Here is a 23,170-nt window from a genome sequence, read left to right as displayed (position 1 = left end):
TTTCTGAATTGCATCCCCTTCCAATGGAATGTAAGCTCCATGGGGGCAGGGATTTTGATCTCTTTTGGTTTATTTGTCTCCTGGAACATAATAGTCCTTCAAGGAGTACCCGTGTAAGGTAAGAGCCTAGAATCAGCTGGATGTGCTTACTGTCTGAATACATGACACAAGGAGACAGAGATGCTAAATATGCCCCATGGGGTGGATCAAGAGGAGGGCTGTGACAACTACTGCCATGCCACACCTATGCCTGTCACCGATGCTACACATCTGCTGACCCGTCCTCAGTCTGGACCAAAAATCCTGGGAATCAGTCTGATGACATTTCCTCTCCACGCCCACAACAAAACAGCAGAGCGCAAAATCGATCCCTGTTCTAGATGAAGAGTTGGAATGGTTGACCACCAAAATGTCAGCTGGAATGAGCCAGTCTTGCCTGCATCCCCACAGCCCTACCTGGGGACCCAGGCGCCTCTTGTTACCACTGTCATGAGCAATACAATTATCGCTAATGTCCATGTTGTTGCTACTGATGACAATAACAACAGTAACAAGAGCCACCATACATCACACGCAAGCACTTGAGCCAGGCAGACGTCAAGGCTGGTTAACATCATTTTATTGCACCCCCTCAAGTCCTAACCGGTAAATATTAACATTTTTGTTTCACAGACGAGGAGTGTGATGTTCAGGGAGTTCAGAACCCAGAAGATAAAGGTGGCAAATGTGTCTGTGTCGCAGGCCAGAAGTCTCTTGACCAAGCACGATACATGGTCTCTCACAGACCAGGAGCCCATGGAAGAAGACAAGAGGCAGGTGTAGCAAACTCCGAATCACCTGGAGGAGGAGCAGGCCTGGCAGGTGCAAGGACACAAAGAAACATCCCGGGTCCCCATGGGGTGCGACCCTAGGGGTGGGAGGGCGGCCCCCTCGCCTGGCTTCTCTTTTAGATGTTCCTGGCCCGCAGCTGGATGGGTCCCACGATGACATCCACCTTCTCCTGGTAGGAGCCCACGTCTCTCTTGGACCTCATGATGCAGCCCCTGCGGCAGCGGGAGAAGGAGTCGTTGGCTCTGCACACCACCATTTTACACTGCAGGTACACCGAGGGGAAGCGCTTCAGGAAGTAGAAGGAACTGAATTTGAAGCGGGCGATGCGAGGCGACGGCTGAGAGTATGATTGGTAGGTTTGGTCCTTCACACACCTGGAAGAAGAGACAAGGCAGCCCGTCAGCTGTGGATGCATGATCTTCTTCGTGATGCATGTGGGTCAAGTGTGGAACCCCAAGGCCTCTCCGGGCCAGGAACCCCACGCCCCCTGCTGCACCTTCCTTCCTGCAGAACGTGGGGTTCGGACATTGGCTGTCAGCCTCCGGGAAGATCCCAGCAGCTCTGCTAAGTCAGCAGCATCTTAGAGCAGCAGATCAGCCCAGGGCTTCCACATAGACAAGCAGGCTCGATGGGGTGTGGTGAGCGCTCAGGGACCATGGGCTGGATGGCCCTGGTGACCCAGGTGAGTCAGGGAAGGAGCAGGACCCAGGGAGAGGGCCGCAAAGATTAGAGTTCCTTTCCTTTCCCGGTCTCAGGGCCAGGCAAGGTGACACTCCACTACTCTCTGGTGTCTTTGGTGGCCACCACCCCCACCCCCAGTGCAGCCCTGCCCTGCCCTGCCCAAGTCTCTGGGGCATGTCTCTTGACTCACCTCAACTGGCCCTAAGCCCTGGGTGGCTGTACTTGCCACATGAGCTGGAGTACTCTCCAGTACTCCCTAATCCAATATCAACCATCTCCTTATTCCCTCAGATGCCTCATCTCCACTGGTGTTAGCAGGAAAATTACTTAAGAATCCCCTGAAAGAAACTTCATACTCTGATATGGATGAGGAGCATCTCCCAGCTCTACCCTCAGTCCAGGAAGCAGCTTGCATCACCCACGAGTATCTCTCACAGTAGGATTTGGGGGAGGGGGAGAGTAGCAAAGAGGAGAGCAAAGAAACTGATCCATGAGGTATAGGGTGGAAATTTTTTGCAGGTGGATGGGAGCTGTCACTAAGGCAGCCTGATTCTGCCTGGAAACGTGGCCCAGGGTTCACTCGATATCTTCTTTCTGCCTTCCAGAGCTTCCTTCCTCTGTTTTCAATGCACTTTCTCTCAAATACCACGTTCTTTTTCCCACAGGAGTCACTTTAGCAGCAAAGGTGAGAGAGAAAGTACCCAGAACCTCGTCAGGAAGTAGGACAGTTGTAAATGAGGTCAGGGTACCCCTTGGGCTACTAGGAAATAATTGCATTTCCCATAAAACCACACCAGTCAGGGTGGTCTGTGTAGGCCAGAGCTCCAAAACCCAGGCTGCACTTCAGAATCCCTGGGGGAGATTTTTAAAATACAGATACTCAAGCCCCATGACAGATTAAGTAAAGAGAATGTGCAGGTGGGGCCTGGGCACGGATGTGCTTGAAGCTCCAGATTCCTCTAATGGGCATCCAGGTGGGTGATCTTGTTGGTGCTCAGGTATAGCCAATGAGTCCCTGTACTCCAAAGACAGCTGGATTCACATCTACCCCCACATGCACATCTTCCTCTCCCAAGGAAATTGCATTATCTTACATGCATATATGCCAGAATTTAACTGAAAAGAATCATTTAGCAAAGAAGAACCAAATCGCTCATTTGTGTTAATTTCAATCACCTGACATAAATTCAAATGTCACTTTGTTACTATTTGCAGAAAGAGAATATGGGTAAGCTTCTCCCCATTTTTTCTGCCAAGGGGGCTGCTGTGAATTGAACCAGTGGCATAGACTAAACAAGACAAGCCTCAACACCTATCTCAACACCTATTCAAACTGTCCCTGGAAAAAGGTACTGTTTTTAATAGCTCAGGGAGGTGTAAAATTTAACCTCCCGACCCTGATTCCTTGGAGAGCCCCTTAGCCTATCAGTACAAGCTCTATATTGTACTTCTATGTGATTGTTACTGGGGTGTCAAGGTCAAATTATAATCCAAGAAATGGTACACACACCAATGGACAAAGATGAAAGGATAGGGATGGGAGTTGTATATCCCAATGTCCCAGAACCCCTTGATGAGCTCAGAAGAGGCAAATCCCACCTCACCAGAGTCCTGTCACCCAGGGAAGGAGGACTGTGGTAGAGGAGCCCAATTTGGGAACCACTGACCCCAGCCTGGGCACCACTGACCTGGTCTCTGCATCTCTTGAGCTTGGTTAGAACCACCATTCTCAGCTGCTAGGTCAAGAGACCCTGGTTACCCACAACATTCCTTGTGGATGACCTGCCATGCATGCTCTTTGCCCAGGGCCCCATCTATTCCTTCCCATTTCATCCTCCCAACCGCCCATGATGTGGGCATCACTATTCTCATCTTATGGGTGAAGAGACTGGCTCAGGGAGATACGATTGCCTGCCCAGAGTGATGCAGCTGGTACATGACAAAGCTGGGATCTCAATCTTGATCTGCTGCAAAATCAAGGCACACATGTCTTCTTATGGAGTTTGGTCCCCTGAGTCTAATCCCAGTTACAGCTAACCTGCTTGGTGACCCCTGGTGACTCATTCACTTCTCCACACATCCATTTCCCTATATGTTTAATCAGGTATGACAACCTGACTGGCTAAGTTGATCTATCAGAACCCAAATCCTTGAGACTTTGAGCTACTCATGTTTGAATTGTCAGGTGAAGGTTGACATTTGCCCCGTGAAGACACTCCTTACCCACTCCGGATCAGATCGTAGGTCAAAGATGTAAAGTCATTGGAATATGGGGATGCCACGCAGGTATCCACAAACAAGGCTAAGGAGGCATCAGAATGGATGATCTTAGCCTGAAGGTACAAGTTCTGGTTTAGGTCCACATAGTATGGTGTGCTGGTCACCGGATATAAAAATGAAGAGGATGTATAAAAGGTAATGTTCACGTCAAAATTGCCATACTGCACTTCTTTGACCTCGATGTTGTCATTAGTAATGTACATGGTGTTAACCCAGGTGTTCTGGAGCATTTTGCAGCTGATGTGAATGTGGAGGTCCTTCTTCCTCTTGATGATGCCACTTGGAACAGCTGCTTTGAGGAAGTTGGAATAGGTGATGGTATCATTATCTACCTGGGAGAGGAAGACAGGAGAGCAAAGTCAAGTAAATGTCACCTGCTAAGGTGAGCTCATTGCTGATTTAGGTTACCATGAGAGGGAAGTGACTCAACCAGACTTCAAGCCCCTTCCAGGAACACACAGAGAAGGCACATACCTATTGCCATGGCTCCAATTATCTGGGCTGGGCATGCTGCTTAACTAGTAGGACTCCCTCCTTTCACAGAACCCCTTCCTCTACTATGTGATGGGGACCGCAGGTGGGACAGGTGTTGGGGCCTCCTGGGAGCAGCTCCCCATGAGAAGATGGGTAAGTCTGATGACCCCTTGCCCTACTGAATGGCCAAGCTGAGTCCAGACTCCATGGCTCAGGGCTTTTCATACTTGCTTGTTTCATTCCCACTGTGGCTGGGAAAAACCAAGGGAGGAGGCCATGTATTGAGGGAGGGGATGGTAGGATTAGTTTTCACTGTGCTGTTTGGATAGTTTGGTAGCTATTGCAGCTTGGTGTCTAAGGCTTACAGGAGTGGAAGAGACACAGGGTGGAGTTCTAGCTGAAATGGGTCTATGATCTCTGGGGTAGGGGCTCCCCCAGAATCTCATGGGGACAATTGAGCAAAACGAGAACACTTCCTGTCACACTCTGCTTTGTCACTCCCCATACCATGGGATGGATTCCTACTGTGCCTTTTAGCAAGCAGCGAATTCATAAGAATGTTGGTCTCTCACACCATTTGATGTGCCTAATGGTGACCTTCTAGGAATGAGAGTCTTGTACCCAGTGGTCTGTGAGCATCTCAAGGAAAAAAATGATGCGATCGGGGCTTGGTACAGTGTCAATGATACTGTCAGGAACATCAATAAATACCATGAATGATGAAAGGTATTGGGTGCAGGGCCCAGCAAAAGTACCATGATGGAGGAAGAATGGGGCCCAGATGGCTGAGAGGATACAGGTGAATGAGGCCTCTGGAAGTTCCATGGTCATGATCATTTGGCCCCAAGTTAGATAAGCACAAGCCAGTCATTGCCAGGCAGAAACAGGGAGGAACACTTTCCCTCCCAATGTGGTGATGGTCAGAAGCAAACTTCTTTCTGCTAGCCAGGTATGAGTTCCCATAAGTAATGGATACTTTGGCAAAAACAAGCACAAAAAGAACACCATGGTGGCCAAAAAAGAAGTCCTAAAATGTGAGGCCAAATTACCCTTAAGAAAAAAAAAAAAAAGAGGTTTTTCAAGTAGTCACATTTAGTCATACACCCTGTCAAGAACAAAACTCCATTCCTGGTCATTTGGGAGATTGGACAAGTTCTCTGCTCAAGCCAGCACTTGAACATCTTAAATATCATTGTTCTTCAGAACGGTGTGTGTTGGAAAGGCTTTCCCTTCATGCCTGCAGTTGCATAACTCAACTCTGAATTTGTCTCTTCCAGAAAAATGTGTGAAGAGAGAAGAGTTTAACAAATAATTTAAACTGGTTTTGCCATCCCCTTTTCTTCGTTGGGCAGCCAGGGAGGTGTCTGCAGCCCAGGCCTGTAGGGGAGTGTCAGAGTCCATACTCTGGACTCAGGTCCGGGGAAGGCATCCCTCTGGTGGGGTGGAGAGACTGCATGTCTCCTATGCCCTCCATCCATGCAAGGAAAATTCACTGTATTTTCTAAAATGTAAAGAAAAAAAAAAGAGTGGGCTTTATATGTGAGTGCCAGTGGTTGTCAAAAGAAACCATATACATTTGATTCTGTTACCCCTTCAAAGACAAGCTGAGGTGCCTTTAGTTTAATTCTGTACGCTAAAACCTAAGACTTCCTGGAATTCACATTTGTCTATGGCTTCCATGCTCAAGCTAAATTCTGAATCCATTCCAAGCAATGAACATGGAATGGAAGTTTATTTCGTGATCACAAGAAGCAGTTCTGACTTTAGATTAAAATTCATTTTTAGATGTCTGCTCAGTTTGGAAGGAACTCAGGATGTAATGGGACATCTTGCAGATAAGTAAGTCCCACCTTGACATCCCTTTCATGTGGTGGGGAGATCTTGCCTACTCAGCCATGAGAGCCAACATTCGCCTGACAGCCCTCAGTGAGGCTCCTGGGGGAGCTGTGTGGATGGCTCTGGCTGGGGATCATGCCAGTCCACCTTTGAATCCTGGCTCAGCAGATCATGACCACGTGGCCTCGGGCAAGTGGCTTACCTTCTGTAAGCCTCCATTTCCTTATTATTACATGGGGATGAAAGTTGCCCTGAGAATTTCAAAAGTCATTAGAACTTATTTCAGTGGCTGGCATACAGATTAGCAGTTTATAATCTGATCACACAGGGGTTAGGCTCCATACCAGCACCACTGGGAGCTTCCAGGATGAGTAAAACAACAGCCCTGCCCTGAGGCACTCAGTCCAGTAGAGGATGGCAGGTATTTAAATAAATGGAAGAATGAGAGTGTAGCACGTGCAGGCCACCATGAACCACCTTACAAGAACCAGCATCGGCACGTTGCTTTGGTGGCTTCTAATGGAGACAAAGGAACATCGATGGGTGGCTCAGACGTCAGAGTCTCTAGGCTGTACTTCTCCAACCGGGAGGGATAATCATCTTTGGTGTACTGACTCCCACTGACTAAACTCATGGCAGGCCTGACATACAGCACACTTAAATTATAGGGCAAAATATAAAAGCAGGGCTGCCTAGAACTTCTGCACGCTGTGACTGGTATGTACCCTTCTCTGAACGTAAGTCTCCCTATCCATTCAGTTCATTTCAGAAGGAGATCTGATATCTGAGAAAAAGGAGCCAGGTGGCCACAGTGGCAACTGTGGACTGTTAGGCCTTGGCACCTACCCATGGCTGACAGGCCAATCTGCTTGGCTAAATGACTCCCCTTACTCTCCCACTGTGTCTTATGTGTCAAAGGATCAGGAATGACTTTGCCAGGTAACAAACAGTGTCATCTTAGCACCTAGCCTAGTGCTGGCTCACAGCAAATGCTCAGTAAGTCTTTGGTGAATGACAAATTGACGCCCTCTGAACCTATGGGTCATGCACATTGTACATATTTGAGCATTTCATGTTACGTATTTACTGCAGTCCCAAGCCTCATGAAAACATTCGCACTATGTCTGTTCCCTGACAGACAATATCTTGAAATGATTCTTCAGGTGTCATCCCCAGATTCAGAATTTAGAGTAGATGATTTCAAATAAATCTACATAGAATTAAATGCAACCATTGTAAGCATGTAATTCAGTGAGGTTTGACAATAACCACCACAAGAAGGTACAGAACATTTCCATGAACTTAACTCCTTCCTGACGCTTGGAGGCAGTCTCCTCCAACCAGATCGGCTTTCCATCAGACATTTATTCCCCATTCCTGGATTTTATAGAAATGGAATCACAGAGGAGGTACTTTTGTGTGGTTGGCTTCTTTCACGAAGTGTAAGGTTTTTGAGATTCTCAGTGTACGGTGTTTGTCCTACCACTTTTTGGCCAAGTGGCCTTGGCCAACCTGCTTGACCCCTCGAGGCCCAGCCTCCCTATTTTTAAAGTGGGGTAACAATGAGAGAACACTTGATGGGCAACCGAGGGGTATGACACCAGCTAATCCTAGTGTCTGGCCCTGAGAGGCTGAGCAACCACCCAGGTTGCTCAGGACTGAGGAGTTTTGTGGAACACAGGACTTTCCCATGCCAACATCTGCAAAGTCCCAGGCAAACCAGACAGCTGGTCACCCTAGATGGTGATAGCTCAGCTGCAGAGGCTGGTTTATTGTGAAGCTAATAAAGCTTCAGCCTCAGGACCTCCCCTGTGCCCCAGTTCTTTCGAGGCCTAGCAGAGTACTGGCACAGCCATATGTTTTTGTAAGATTTATAAGTAAGAAATGTTTGCATTCTTCTGCTTCATGAGGTACCCTTCCCTCTCACCAACCCCAATTCCAAACTATATAAGCTTCAAGCCCTACAAAACCTGGAGCTGCTATGGTTATTGCTGATGTGAGTGGCAGCCTGCCATCCACTCTCTGTGCCTGACAGTGGGGTGGAAAATAGCCTGCTGACCTTCCTTCCTCATTCTTCCATTTGGAAGTGGCTGTAACTTGTATCATGCCACTAAACAGATTTAAACCTTCACCCTAATTACACCGGCTATACCATCATCATATCTTTGGGTTCTCCAGAATTCAAGAAACAGCACACATCCTCTGTCTCAGTAGGAGAAAGAGTAGGAAGTCCTAGACTTACCTGCTCGATGGTGCCGCAGCCTGAGTACGGAATTGTGAATGTCACCTGGCTGGCCGTTATTTGGGGCTGACACTGGTAGCTTTCACTCGAGGTGGGAATGACAACCTCCGTGTCAGAATAGCCCAGGGATTGGAGATAGCTCCTGCTCACGCTGGCTTGCATATGGTTTGGCAGACAAAGCAGCTCTGGTGGCCAAGGGCAAACAATGCAGACAGTCAGCACCCCAGCAAGCCCACTAGGCACTCCTCCCGTATAAAGATGCAATGACCAAGATGGTGGACAGAGATGGCCCACATCAGAATAGGCCTCACCACCACCCCTCAAATGCTACATGGCTCAGGTCAGTGTCATTCTCACAAGACCCCTTTGAGGGCACAGGGACTTTGGATTCCCCTGATGGAGAAATGGAGGCAGGATGTGAAATGAGTAAAATGTTTTTGCCAACCTATCATTTATCCGTAAAGTAATGTTCCAGTTGAATGGTGGAGATATTATAAAGTCTTTAGCTGTGGAATGGGTCAATGCTTAAAATCCTGACTGCAAAAGAGAGCTCAGACATCACCTTACCCAGTCCCTAAGCCAATCTGTAAATCAACCCATTTAACAGCTCAAATTGTGACCACTAGCTGGAAGTGGCTGAGTGACTGGCTTAGTCTATCTTCAGATAGAAGCCAAATATGCTAAGTCTTCAGACACAATCACAGTGGCCAGGTGGTCACTTGCATTTTTGATTTTGACATTCCACCATATGCTGAAGGTATGACCTTCACAGACCTATATTTAGTCTGTGCTGATCACAGTAAGACCACCACACTGCCCATCATCCAGTTCTGACCCTTGACCTCATTTCGGGGCAGCCAGAGTCCCAAGACCACTGCTCATGGCCCCTTTCAGCACCAGATCAAGCCTTGGTGACCTGACAAAGCTGCTCTAGTTTCTTATTTTGCAACCACAGGAGGGTTGAGCAGAGGTGTCACCCACAACAAGCCCCCATGAGAGGACTTACTGGTGTTATCATTGGAAGGACTGGAGTAGTAGTTAGCCTTGAAGCCCTTCCTCGTGACGCTGCCATCACTGACGAAGCGAATGGACATGAAGTTCGATGACGAAGTGAGGGAGCTCTTGGCTCCATCACAAACACGGGCAATCAGAGGGGAAGTATGGGATGGGCCATCGAACACTTCGATATAGTCGTAGTTACAACCACCTTCAAGCCTGCAGGGACAGAACACAGTTTTGGCTTCGCTTTCAACCAGGATTTGATGCAGGGGGTCAGATCTCAGGGAGGGGGGTGTCACATCTTTGTGAAAAAATTCATAGTTAGACAAATAGAAAAATAATAGAATGATATTCACCTCCCTGTGACTTCCACGCATGGATCTTCGTCCTAACTTTTGGGGTCACACATATGCAATCTATAGCCCCTCTCCTGACACCCCTTTGCATCATGAAAGGAGGGATCACAACCTGCCTTAGACTATTTCTTCAAAAGGAAACTGGTTTCCCACAGAATAAAATAAATATTCATGAATCCACAGTGATAGAAATAAATAACCAAACTAATAAATATCGGACAAGTCAAATAACCTCTCTGAAGATTAGGTGGTCAACCTTCCTTCATAGGATTGCATGAGCTTTAAGTATAGTCTCTGAAATCCAAAATGAATTGTAATGATGAGGAGATTAAAATGAAACTATATCTTTTGCAAAGAGATAGCAACTGAATGTCCAAGACAGAGATGTGCAAGGCCACAGCAACCAGAATGCATGAGAGAAGGCTATTGTGTTCAGTAATGGTTGTTACAGAAGAAATAATGGCACCCCGCTTCTGTGACACCAGAAAATACTCATACCTCTGTATGGTCACCCCCTCCTTGAACCAATCATACATATTTTAAAAATATTATTTATTTATTTATTCATGAGAGACAGAGAGGAGCTGTAAGCCCAATGCGGGACTCGATCCCAAGACCCCTGGATCACGACCTGAGCTAAAGGCAGATGCTCAACTGCTGAGCCCCCCAGGTGTCCTGGACCAATCGTATATTAACGTGGCTTTGATGCTATTTTCTCTGCTTAAAGCAGTGATTCCACTCTTCATGGAATGAGGAACAGATAAACTAGCCTCTGCAGCAGAGATTTCTCTACCTTTGCTTGACCCCCCAAAACTCACCTCCTCAAAAAAGGAGGCAGTGAGGATAAAAGGGTTAAAAAAAAAACTGGTGTGGTTAATAGGATTCTGTGTGCTACTATTACTCCTAACAGTCATTCTCCCCATTGGATAACATTTTCCAAGTATGTTCATCTATTTCTCTTTCATGATCTTTCCAGTACCCAGCAATGAAAGGAAAGGGGATATTTTATTCCCTTATTTTGAGGGTCAGGAAACTTAAGTGATTTCCTGTGGTCACACAGCAAATCCATGACAGACCTGGGACTTTGAAGCAGGGCTGTCGTCCTGGCCCCACCTCCACGGGCTGCCTCTGTCCTCAGTGAAAAAAACTGAACCCGTAAGAGAGCACGTCAATTGGGCCAACATCTCTCCTGAAGGGCTAGATACCATGTTCTAAACTATCTGCGAGGTGCCCCACCTGTTCTGTTTTGCACCCACACACTTACTGGACATCTTTGAAGACAATAGTCACGTGGTAGTTGTTTGGGACTTCAATGTCCCACACACATCTGGCGTTGTTTGGATAGTTCCTGGGATAGAATGGGCTGGAAAAGTGCCCTGATGGCTGGGACATGAAGCCTCCGCAGGAAGAATTTGCTACTGGGAAGAAATGGAAAAATGTGGAGGGCCCCCAGAGCCCACTATATGGTCCCCTTGGGGAAATTTTTAAACAACCCCCTAGACAGAAACTCAGCAGAAAATGGCATAGACCCGGACTGTCCAGGGAGCCTCTACTTAGGGAAGATGTCTCCTCGTTTTTGTCACTGTCCCCCAACCCTCACCCCTGGTGCCCCACCCAGTGGCACTGTCATTGAGATGAAGGGAAGCGGGGTTTGTAGGGAGCCCAGAACTTACTGTTTGGGCTTGTGACATCTTGAACAAGAGCTGTTGACAGAGAGAAAAGATAACAATCAGTTTCCTGGGATGGTCGGCACAGTTGTTCAGTGCTCACCTGCTGTGTGCAGAAATGTGCCAACCCTGGGTTCACAACCCTTGCCCTCAGAGAGCTCACAGCCTGGAGCGGTGGATGGGAAAGAGCAAACCCCAGCCTAACAGGATGGGGCTGTGATCAGGGTAAGCCCAGGATATGGTGGGAGCCCAGAGTGTTGGCTCCTGACCCAGACTGAGCGGAGAAAAGGGAACAGGTAATTGCAGGGCAGGGAGAGCAGGAGTCAAGCAAAAAAAGTAGAGGGGGCGGGGTCCTTGCAGAGGAAATAGCCCATGCAAAGGGACCAGGCCTGAGAGTCATAGCACACTTAGGGAACATCAGTGTGGATGGAGCAGGGAGGGGAGAGGAAACCAAACAGATGCAGGAAGTGGATCATGGAGAGCCCTAGAGACTGTCCTCAGCTATGGGGATCTGCACCCCGACAGCCCTGAGGAGTCACATGAAGGGTCCAAGGGCATGGAGGCTGGGACTGACATTGGGATTTCCTAAGGACACCCCCTGCTGCTGTGTGAAGAATGGAGATGGGAGGCGGGGGGCAAGGCTGAGGTGGGGATCGAGGGGAAAGATCTGAGGAGCCAGGAGTGGGCTGAAAATGCTTAGATCAGGTTGAACAGCAGCTCCAGGTGAGCAATCAGGAGCTTTGGCTGGTTACACGGAGTTCAGTGAGGAAGCAGCACCCACTGACCAGGGTCTGGTGTCCAAGGGGACAGGCAAGACCTACACGGGAGGCTGGCCCTTCTTAGGGACCGACTGGAGATCTGACTCTTAGGCTGGCCAGGTGCCTGATGGTCAAAGAGGAGCCCAGGGAGAGGGCCAGCCCTCCTCGGGTGGGGACACCAGCTGCAGGGGACACCAGTGCCAGGGAAGGCATAACGGGCGATTCCTGGGAGAGTGGGTGGCATGCCTGGCACCAGCAGCAGAGAGGGCCAGCCAGGCGGCTGGGTGGAAATCACGGTTTCTTACCAGGCGTTGTTGGGACAATTCCTGAAAAGAGATAGGAGAAAAGGGTCAGTCACTGAAGTGTAGCTGGAGGAGGGACCAGATTGTGGCAGGGACACACCTGTGTGACTCAGTCTGACCTTTTTAGTGAGTGCACCCATGACTCGTGGAGTGACTGCTATGGAGATCTGTGTTACCAGGGGGAGGCCTTGGGCAGGTCTCCCCAGTTTCTCCCCCCGCCTCATCATCGCTTGAGGGTGATGCCATTAGTGCCACAGCCAAGGTCACACCATCACTTAGTCCTCATTTCTCACTTGTCTTGAATTGTTCTAAGGCTTTACACACATGAGCCACTTAGGTTTCTAATCGCCATTGGCAGCAGGTGCATCATGACCATATCCTCTTTGAAAAGGAGGAAACTGTGGCTTACAGACACGACCTCATAGCTAAAGGTCTCAGAGCAAATGTAAGGGTGAGAACATACACATATGCCAGCTGTGTGGCCAGCAAAACGGCCCCAGGGCCTGAGACAAAGTGGTCCCTGCATGGTCTCCCAGAGGGGGAAGGCCAAGCGCACAGCTATAAAGCTCCTGTCCACCTCCACCCCCAGAACTCAGCCACGAACACCATCAGCCACCAGCCCTTAGCGTCCCCTCTGTAGTAGGTCAGAGGAAAAAGGGGCCTTCCACAAATGACACCTTGTGGTACCTGAGCAAATGACTGCAGCATCTTCACTGTGTGCACAATTATGGGAGAACCAGCCTTTGTTCCAGCACTGCCAGAGGGTAGATTCGGTCCCTGAGCACGCTACGCCATCCAGGGTGATGGGGCCAGAGCCCTGCCCAAAATAGGCATTTCCCGGGGCTGACACTGCATGTCCACACCTCAGCTGTCTGCAGACCACATGGGCATCCTGAATGTCCCAGAAATCATCACAGACCGTCCCCCACCTGCCAGCGTGGTAAATTTCCACACGCCCAGCACATGCATTATAGGAGACGTTTGAATTGACTAATCTCAAGCTGGCATCTGAAAGACACAAGGAATAAGAACTGATGACCATTCCTACAACAGATCTCAAAGGCCGAATACCCCGTGGGCCTTTCTCACCCCCAAAGTCACCAGGGGATTGACCAGGGGACGATCATCTCCAAGATCAGCTGGAACGGGCTAAAGACACCACAGAGCTCAGGCCCCCTCACCCTTCAGATGGGGACATGCTAGCTCAGCAAGATCAGTCACCAGGTCACCTGGGAAGTGACAAATCCAAGGCCAGCGTGTGTCCACTACTCCCCACGGCTCTCAGCCTTGGTTTACCAGAGTCGGCTGTGAGATAAGGAGGAAGGGCAGCACGTGGCTGGAGCCATTCTTTGAATTCACATAAGAACCATGACACACCCAAGAGCACGGTTCACCTAAACACACCGAGCCTCGAAGGTCACTTCTGTTGGATTTAGTTCAAACGCACCTCTAGGAAAGGAGTTATACCAAGCAGAAAAGCCGATGTTTTGGACACTGGCGTCACTTCGAAATCGAACAGTCATTCGGTTGTAGGAAGAGGTGAATGTTTGCCTGGTGTCATTACAAATTTTCCCCAGAAAGTTACTGTTATTCAGTGATCTATCAGAGATTTCAACATAATCAAAAGCGCAGTTACTATGCATCTCCAGCCTGTAAGGAAAAAAAAAAAAGTGGACTCATATTGACATTGAAATTTCTATTGCTCCTGTATTTTACAGATAGTTTGGGCTTTGATGAGTGATGTCATTGAGTCTGAGATTTTCTTTGTGCTCTTCCTCAATCAGATCACAGGGCTTCCCTATGTTGCCCTGATGCTTCATGGTAGGATCAGAGCAACGGAATGTCACCTGAGAGTGAAAAAGCATCCCTGGAGGACCATCCTTCACCGGATGATCTGAGTTTTACTTACTGCAGACGGTTGAAGCCCAGATTTATGCGGTAGCCGGGGTTCACTTCTATTTCCCAGACACACTCAGCGTTGTTGGGGTAGTATCCAGGGTAGGATGGGCTCGAAAAGGTCCCACTGGCATTGAACAAGAAGCCACCACAAGCTGTAGACTGACCTATAGAGGAGACAGAGAGCGACACCCCAACATGGCAGGTGTCAGGTGTGTTATAACAAGCAATTGTTTTCTGGGTAAGAGCCCTCAGGCTTCATCCTCCCATCTTACAACACGACTCAGTTTTTCCTCTCTCAGGCCTGGTCCTCGGCTGCCCACATGGGGGACCTTAATCTGAGGATCTACCTAGAAAAGCAGCTCTCTGCCAAGAGGTGACCCAAGCTTCAGAGGGAACATGGGTCCCCTTGTGGTAAAAATCCCAAGAAACAAAAAAGTGATTATTGTCATTGTCCAGTGGAGGACAGGGATATCGTGGCTGAGCTTAGCAGGAGGGGTGACCCATGGAGATCTCTCTGCAAAGTAACTTATTCTGTAGGGTCTCCCGCCAGCTGACAAGAAGCAGTGGAAAGTGGGGTCGAGAGCATGGTTTCTGCCACAGAAAGCCTGGGCTTGTATCTTGGCTCTGCCTTTACCAGCTCCATGATCTTGAGCAAGTTACTGAAACTCTCTGCCTCAGTTTCTTCATCTGAAAAAATGAGAGGGCTAATAACTAGTATCTGCCTCATCAGATTCCCGCGTGTATTAAATGAGACAAGACACGTGAACCTCGAAAGCAGTGCCTGGCACAGAGTACGCACCCAACAGTATTAGCTCTTATTATTTATCACATAATGAGAAATAATATTAAGCATTCAAACTTTCGTTGGTCAGTTTAATAGACCATTTAAAAATATTTAGATACTCGGTGGTGATATAAATTGAGTTTGGTTCTTATTCATAGGTCTGTTTGTGTGTTATTGCACACTGTACAATTTGATGGTTTTTAGTATATTTGGAGTGCTAAAGCCATCACTGCAGTCATTTTGAGAGTATTTTTGTCACTCCAGAGAGAAACACTGACCCAACAGTAGTCATTCTTCTTTGCCCCCCGCCAGGCCAAGGCAACCACTAATGTACTTTGTCTTTACAAATTTGCCTATTCTGAACATTTCTTATGTGTACAATCCTACAATATGTGGTCTTTTGTGACTGGCTTCTTTCACTTAGCATCTTGTTTTCAAAGTTCATCACTGTTGTAACATATATGAACAAGCAGCAGGACTTCACCTCCCTCTATTGCTAAGTAATATTCTGCTGGATGCATGGACCATATTTTGTATATCCATGCACTGTGATGGATCAGTTGTTTCCACTTTGGGGCCATTGGGAACAAAGCTGCCCATCTCTGAGCAGTCATATGTGAGTTTCTGTGTGGACACGTGCTTCCCTATCCCCTAAGTATATGCCTATGAGTATAATCACCTGGTCATATGGTAATTCTCTGTTTAACTTTTTTGAGGAGCCACCAGACTGTTTCTCAAAGTGAACGTACATTTTATATTCCCATCAGCAGAGTGTGAGGGTTCTGAATTCTTCACCTCCTCACCAACACTTGTTATTACCTGACATTTTTATTTTAACAAACCTACTGGGTGTGAAGTAGTATCTCTTTGTGGATTTGACTTGCATGTCCCTGATGGCTAGTGATGTTAGACATATTCACATGTGCCATTGACCATTTGTATATCTTCCGTGGAGAAATACTTGTGCAGATCCTGTGCTCATTCCTTCATTGGGCTATTGGGCTTTTTATTGTTGACTTGTAAAAGTTCCTTATGTATTCTAGATACAAGTCTCTTATCAGATGTATTATTTACAAATATTTCCTCTCCTTCCTTGGAAAAACAGTGTTTCATAAGGATAAATTGGCCTTCAAAATATGCCTACCCGTAAATTCTATTTCTACATTGGGAAGTAATGAAAGATGAGGCTGAAGTTTCAGAGCAGAGGATATGCATTATAGATTTCTGAAAATGTAATAGGGACAATTATAAAATAAAATTAAAATGTTACTGCATGTGATTACCTAAGTATATAAAACAGTTTAGAAAGAATTAATTCTTTTGTTCTGTGATTAGTAATTGTTTAATTAAATCAGGATATAGCCATAGAATGGAGAACTGTGTGATCATTAAACTTTATGGTATAAAAATAATTTCAATGCCATAAAAAGGTTAATGTTAGGGACACTAAAAAAAGTATCCTATACTCAAGTGAAAAAGGATGTTATAAGGGAGGGTATAAAGCGTGCTGTCATTTGTGCATATGTGCATGCTGGTGCATGTATCAAAATGCCAATTGTGATTAAATGTTCACCCATTCATCCATGTGTTCACTTACTCTTTCTAGAAACATCTTATGCCAGATACAAAGCTAGGTAATAGGTATACAAAAGGGTAAAAGGCAGATATGGTCTCTGCCCTCAGGAAGTATACAGTTTGGCATAAAAGTCATGGATGATCTTTTGTAAATAGACATCTGATGTTGTAAGTCCTTAGCATAAAACTTGTCAACACATCCAAATGTCCTTAGGATAAGGTCGGAGTTCCAACCTGTGCACAAAGCTCTGAATGGTCTGGCAATAGCCAAGCTCCTTCCCACCCAGGCCTTCAAAGTGTTCCTTCTGGCTGGAAGGCATGTCAGCAAATGAGTCTGCTTCTTCTGTGTGCCTCAGCATAACCAGCATCTTGTACAGAATGCCCTCATCCCTTGATCAAGTAAAATCCCTGATAATATGCCCTCTTTACACACTGAGCCTCCCCACTGAAGGACCTGTTACACCTGTAATTACATCATAAATCCAGTCAAAAATATTAACTACTGTGAGCCATTTGAGGGGGGAGATCAGTTTCTCTTTTCAAACATTCTGAAAATTTACAACATGCTTGAAGGCCATTGGACCATATATACAGCAAAGAATACAGCAAAGACCTTAAAATATTTAACATAAGAAGAGTTAGTATTTGGTAAGTACGTTCTATATACCAGGCACTATGTTAACTTTAGTCCAGTAAATTTATTACTTTCCTACAGGAAAAATTGGGAAGATATGCAAAGACTTATAATGATATTCTGCATCGGAGGATCATTCATAATAATGAAGAAATATAAACATGTAAATGTCCAGCAATTGGGGACTAGCTAACTAGTGGGGGGTCATAGCTATGTAATGAGACCAAAGGCAGGCAATTAAAATGATGGGAAGAAAATATTCAATGACATACACAACTGGCCATATTTCTTAAGAGTGATGGAAAGCGGTTGAGCAATAGCCACTCTGGGATGGAAAATTTACTTGTAAAAGATTGATTAGTTGTGAAATGATCCATTTATTGTCTCCCTTCCTTCTCTCAGAGCTTTTGAGATACCCCAAGAAACAAAAGCCTTTAAACGATTCTTTGAAGAATACCTTATTCTATTTCCTTGAAGAAGGGGAAGTAGAACTCCTTATTGAAACAAAACTTATCCAGGTGGAAGGGGATAAAAAGGTTGCATGTCTAGAAGGTAGAGGCAGGTTGTGTGTGTGCATGCAGCTTGGGTGCAATGTATGGGGGGGCAGATCTGGGTAGGTTACATGCCCTTGTTCAACTGGGCTTTGCATTTATAGGCATCTACTGCATGGACAGCCTGCCTGGGGACAAGAACTCCATTTCCTCGGGTAGAAAAATGTGATACCTACCATGAGTGGTTGTAGATGAAGGACGCCACCAACCTAGAAAGAAAATGAAATAATTTTAGGATTTAGTGGAAAAGTTTTCATTCCATGTTCATTAGTTTGGTAAGGAAAGGTCAGTGGTAACCCTCATTGGAGGACTTGTCAGGACTTGTCAGGTGTGGACAATTACATCCTACACTGTGGATGGCCCAGATGGGCTAGAGTATGGTGCTAGTACTTCCCAACATACTTGGCACTGACTGTTTTCACCATGGGGTAGAGAACACTTGGAGATGGCTCTCTCAACATGAAGGGATTCTGGAACACACAAGCACTACTAGGAGTTTATATGGGCATGTTTCTCAAATGATCCCAATTTTGACTGAACAGTTCTTTCTTCTGAAATGACCAGAGGGGACCAAAAGCCCTTCCATCGCAGAATCTTTGAGCAAATCCTGGCAGCAGGCAGGTGCATGAGACCCAGATGGGCCCGTAATCTCAACTAAGTAGGAGCCAAGGTCCTGGGGACTCAGCTGCTGGTCACCGTAGTGAATACCAGAGTCCTCCAAGAGATGGGCCTCGTCCTATCTTCCAATTCTAGAAACGTGAGAGTCGGATTCCAGACATGATTCATGCTAGCTGGGCTACAGCTACTCACCTGTCGTAGTAGGCGGGCTTCCTGTAGATGCTGCAAAGGAAGAAGATACATCATCAGTTTCTGTAAATGATGTGCAGGAAGAAGCTTCTCAGGCTCCAGACAAACAAAAAAGCTGAGGGACTGTCCCCGCTAGAACTAAGAAAGACTTTCTGGGAGTGGTTGTGAGGAGCAGAGCTGGTAAATACCCCCAAGGAACAATGCTGTGGAATTTGTTCTCAAAATCTTTATGCCCATTCACACACTGATACTCCACAGGCACTTTAAAGAAGGTGCTGTAGTTCACCCATAAAACTGAGGTACACCAGGATGATGGGTGATGCAGGGTCCTCTCAAGCTATGAGGGAAACCCCTGCCCTTCAGTAACACTCAGAAATACGAGAAAACAGTGAAAGAAAAAGAGTTTTTCTAGAAAAAATAACAAAAAAACCCAGAGGGCCAATATCATGAGGACCCACCTGAGCAAATGACACTTGCATCCTCTGAGTGCCTGCAGTTGTGCGAGTTCCAGCCATTATGGGGGCAGTTCCACAGGTAGGACTCATTCCCAGAGCAGCGCAAGTCGTCCAGCACAATTGGGCCCGAGCCCTGACCAAAGCGGGCATTTCCTGGAGCTGATGTGGCCCAGCCACAGCCCAGCTGCCTGCAGACCACGTTGGCATCATTGGTGTCCCAGCTGTCGTCACACACGGTGCCCCACGAGCCTCTGTACAGGACCTCCACACGGCCCTGACACCGGTCCCCTCCGTTCACCAGCCTCAGAGCCAAGCCTGTTTCATTCCCTAGCAGGACAAAGAACAAGACCTCCGGTCTGTGGATGTCTTAAGGTCATAGGCTAAAGGCATGTGGCAGACTCAGGGACTTCCTCCTGGCTAGTGGGCCCTGGGCAGGCGGTCACCTTTGCACGTGCCCAGAGGTTCGTCGTCAGCACAGGGATCGGACCAGAGATGTCCTAATCAGCCCAGGCCTAAGGATGCTCCAATGCAGAGAAGCACCTTATGATTCATGGAGGGCAGGAGGAAGACAAACTCACTCCACCCTGGACACATTGAGGATGGACCCCCACACTGGTGGGAACAAGGGTGGATGGGACAGAAGCCACAGGCCATTCCAAATAGGGTGCCGAGCACTCACACACCCGGCTAGGGGGCATGTGGACTGGGGCTGAGCAACTGTGAAAAGGAAACATGAATAGGACACACAGCACACAGGTCTCCCTACCAGATCAAAGGCTGAAGAAACTCAGACTATCCCAACTGAGTTCATGCTTCCATGTGCCTTCAGGTAGACAGAGCCAAGGCCTGCCTAGGGATCCCCACCCTAGGTCCCAGTGCCCACAACTGCTTTCTGCTGGGTCTGACAGCTGACATTCCAACAGGTGGAATGCCCCTACCAGGCCGAGGACAGGCCAACAGAGCCACTGCATTTATTCTATGCGGGAAGAGCAAGAGTGAATCTGGGCAGTTAGTCTGCAGAAACCCCACTTCCACCTCCCATGTTCAATGCTCTCACTCTTTACAAGTTAGTTGGGCCCTGATGCAGGAGGTCAGCCTCAGCAACTGGGGTCCGGCTAACTTGTTGGGGGTCATAGCTGTGTAATGAGATCAAAGGCAGCCAATTAAAATGATGGGAAGAAAATATTCAAGGACATCCACAAGTGGCCATATCAGTTCTTAAGAAGATAGAAATCTTTTTAGCAACAGCCATTCCAAGATGGAAAATTTACTTGTATAGAATTGATTAGTTGAGAAATTATCCATTTATTGTCTTCCTTCCTTCTCTCAGAGCTTTTGAGATACCCCATGATACAAAAGTCTATAAATCGATCCTTTGAAGAATACCTTGTTCGATTCCTGAAAAGAAGGGGAAGAAGAACTCCTAATTGAAATAAGAGTTAATCACCAGGTATGGAGGATAAAAGGCCTTCTCTGGAAGGTAGAGGCAAGATGTGTGTATGTGCAGCCTGGGTGCAATATGGTGGAGCAGGGTGGGTAGGTTACAAGCTCAGGTTCAACAAGGCTGTGCATTTACAGACATCTACTGAAAGGAGAGCCTGCCTGGGGATGAGAACCCTGTGTCCACATGTGGAAAACATGATACCTACCATGAGTGGTTGTAGATGAAGGGCGCCAACAATGTAGAAAGAAAATGAAGTAATTTTAGGACGTTAGTGGAAAATTTTTCATTCCATGCTAGTTAGTTTGATAAAGAAAGGTCAATGGTAACTCTCATTAGAGGACATGTCAGAGTCTGACCAATTCCACTATACACTGTGAAAGGCCCAGATCGGCGAGAGTATGCCACTATTACTTCCCAACATACTTGGCAATGACTACTTCCACCGTGGGGTAGAGAACACGTTGGGGATGACTCTCCCAACAGGAAAGAATTCTGGACACACAAGCACTATTAGGAGTTCTGTTGGTGCCTATTTCTCAAATGCTCCCAATTCTGAATTAAATATTTACTTTCATCTGAAATGACGAGAGGAGAGCAAGAGCCTTTCCACTGTAGAATCTCTAATCAAAATCTGGGAATAGAGAGGGGCAGGGGATCCAGATGGGCCTGGAGTCTCAACTAAATAGGAGTCAAGGATCTGGAGACTCAGCTGGTGGTAACCATAGTGAATACCAGGGTCCCACAAGAGAAGAGCCTGATCCTCTCTTTCAATATCTGGAAACACTAGAGTTGAATTCCAGACAGGAATCATGCTGGGCTGGGCACAGCTGCTCACCTGAGGTAGTAGGAGGGATTCCTGTAGATGCTGCAAAGAAAGAGGACACATCATCAGTCTCCGTGAACAATGTGCAGAAAGAAGCTTCCCAGGTTCAGGACAAACAGAAATTCTGAAGGACCGTCCTCACAGGCACAGGAAAGATTTTCTCAGAGTGGTCCTGGGGGAAGAGCTGTAAACTACACCTCAGGGGCAGGATTTCACAAAGAACAGTGTTGAAGGATTTGAACTCAAAAGCTTTATGCCCTCTCACGCTTGGCTACTCTACAGGTTTCCTTAAAGGAGGTGCTGAGGTCCATGCCTAAACCTGAGGTACGCCAGGATGACGGGTGATGCAGGTTCCTGTCAAGCTATGAGGGAAACCCCTGCCCTTTGGTGAAATCAGGAAGATGATAGAACATTGAAAGGAATAGTTTGTCTAGACAAATTAACAACCAAAACCAGAGGGCAAATATCGTGAGGACCCACCTGAGCAGATGACACTTGCATCCTCAAAGTGCTTGCAGTTGTGAGAGTTCCAGCCATTGTGGGGGCAGTTCCACAGATAGGACTCCTGCCCGGAGCAGCCCACATTGTCCAGGACAATTGGGCCCGAGCCCTGACCAAAGCGGGCATTTCCTGGGGCCGAGGTGGCCCAGCCACAGCCCAACTGCCTGCAGACCACGTTGCCATCACTGATGTCCCAGCTGTCGTCGCACACGGTGCCCCATGAGCCTCTGTACAGGACCTCCACACGGCCCTGACACCGGTCACCTCCGTTCACCAGCCTCAAGGCCAACGCCGAATTGTTCCCTACCAGGAGACAGGAAAACTGTCTTTCTCTGTGTTCTCAAAGGAAGAACTCCTGCATTCTTAGTGCAGGATAATTCTTTCAGGGGCCAGGTGGCCTGGGTATGATTAATGTTCCCCAGCACCGGGACCCTCTGAAACCTTCTCATCATCATTCCAACTCAAGGGGACACTTGATGGTACCCCGATCGTCAATTGACTTAGGAGTATTCATTGTTGGTTGCCCACAAAGTGGGATTGAGAGAGTTTTTCCGAGGCGTCATGACAGTGGCTGATCTGCACCCTGCCTCCTAGTAACTGTGTGTGCTGTGCAAGTCTCCTGCTCTGCTAGCTTTTCTGGGTCAAAAACGTATACATAAGCCAGATCCCTTCACATCTCTCAGCCTGACATGTTCTTTTCTACTTTAGAAATCTTTGCTTCTTGTCTATCTTGACTCAAGACGACTGAAGGGATTCTCATAAGGGACTTGTAAGAAAGAGTCAGGGGTATTGAGGGTCAACATGGAGCCAGCTGTATATCCCTGTATGGAGAGCACGTGCATCTCATAGCAGCCTCTCATTGCTCGGCCTCTCTCCATGCTGCATTGGATATACAAAGTTGCAAGCCCTGAACATTGAGGAGGATCCAGCCTGCGAGATGTCTCCTTAAGAAGACATCAGTGCTCCCCATGGCCCATTCTCCCACTCTGCTTGTCAGCCCAGACAGCATTTCAGATGAAGCTCTTGCCACCCATGGCCAGTTCTCTGAACCTGCAGGCAAGTGTCTCTTGGGACACTTGGAAAAGACTAGATGAATAATCATGGAATGATGGGAAAAAATGGGAAAATTTGAATCCCATACCTACTAAAGACCTCCCAGTTAAAGACTCAGTGACTGGGAAACACAAAATGTGCCCACAAGGTCCTCAAGGAGCAATGATTCACCCCAAATGGAGAGAAAAGGGATGGATGGAAAGAAGAGAAACATTCCA

At 47.3% G+C, this 23,170-nt stretch overlaps 1 protein-coding gene across 8 annotated transcripts in view; it reads right to left on the bottom strand.

Annotated features, from left to right (window-relative positions):
- Positions 1-602: 602 nt before the first annotated feature.
- DMBT1 (deleted in malignant brain tumors 1) overlaps positions 603-23,170 on the bottom strand; it is a 93,064-nt gene continuing 70,496 nt past the window's right edge. For 6 of the 8 annotated variants that reach the window (XM_072740297.1, XM_072740300.1, XM_072740301.1 and 3 more), the window contains 15 exons: positions 21,879-22,202; positions 21,411-21,440; positions 19,135-19,458; positions 18,680-18,709; positions 18,046-18,078; positions 14,336-14,489; positions 13,874-14,076; positions 13,114-13,434; positions 12,430-12,450; positions 11,373-11,402; positions 10,964-11,117; positions 9,351-9,559; positions 8,345-8,529; positions 3,736-4,124; positions 603-1,205 (listed from right to left, as the gene is read on the bottom strand). In XM_072740297.1, the coding sequence (XP_072596398.1) occupies positions 947-1,205; positions 3,736-4,124; positions 8,345-8,529; positions 9,351-9,559; positions 10,964-11,117; positions 11,373-11,402; positions 12,430-12,450; positions 13,114-13,434; positions 13,874-14,076; positions 14,336-14,489; positions 18,046-18,078; positions 18,680-18,709; positions 19,135-19,458; positions 21,411-21,440; positions 21,879-22,202 (2,666 nt within the window). In that variant the 3' untranslated portion in view covers positions 603-946. The remainder of the gene's footprint in view (positions 1,206-3,735; positions 4,125-8,344; positions 8,530-9,350; positions 9,560-10,963; positions 11,118-11,372; positions 11,403-12,429; positions 12,451-13,113; positions 13,435-13,873; positions 14,077-14,335; positions 14,490-18,045; positions 18,079-18,679; positions 18,710-19,134; positions 19,459-21,410; positions 21,441-21,878; positions 22,203-23,170) is intronic. The other 2 variants (XM_072740299.1, XM_072740304.1) reach the window with 1 other exon arrangement.

The sequence above is a fragment of the Vulpes vulpes genome, chromosome 15 (assembly GCF_048418805.1).
Source record: "Vulpes vulpes isolate BD-2025 chromosome 15, VulVul3, whole genome shotgun sequence".
NCBI lineage: Eukaryota > Metazoa > Chordata > Mammalia > Carnivora > Canidae > Vulpes > Vulpes vulpes.
The sequence above is the reverse complement of the archived record's forward strand: the minus strand, read 5'-3'. Positions and strand labels throughout refer to the sequence as shown.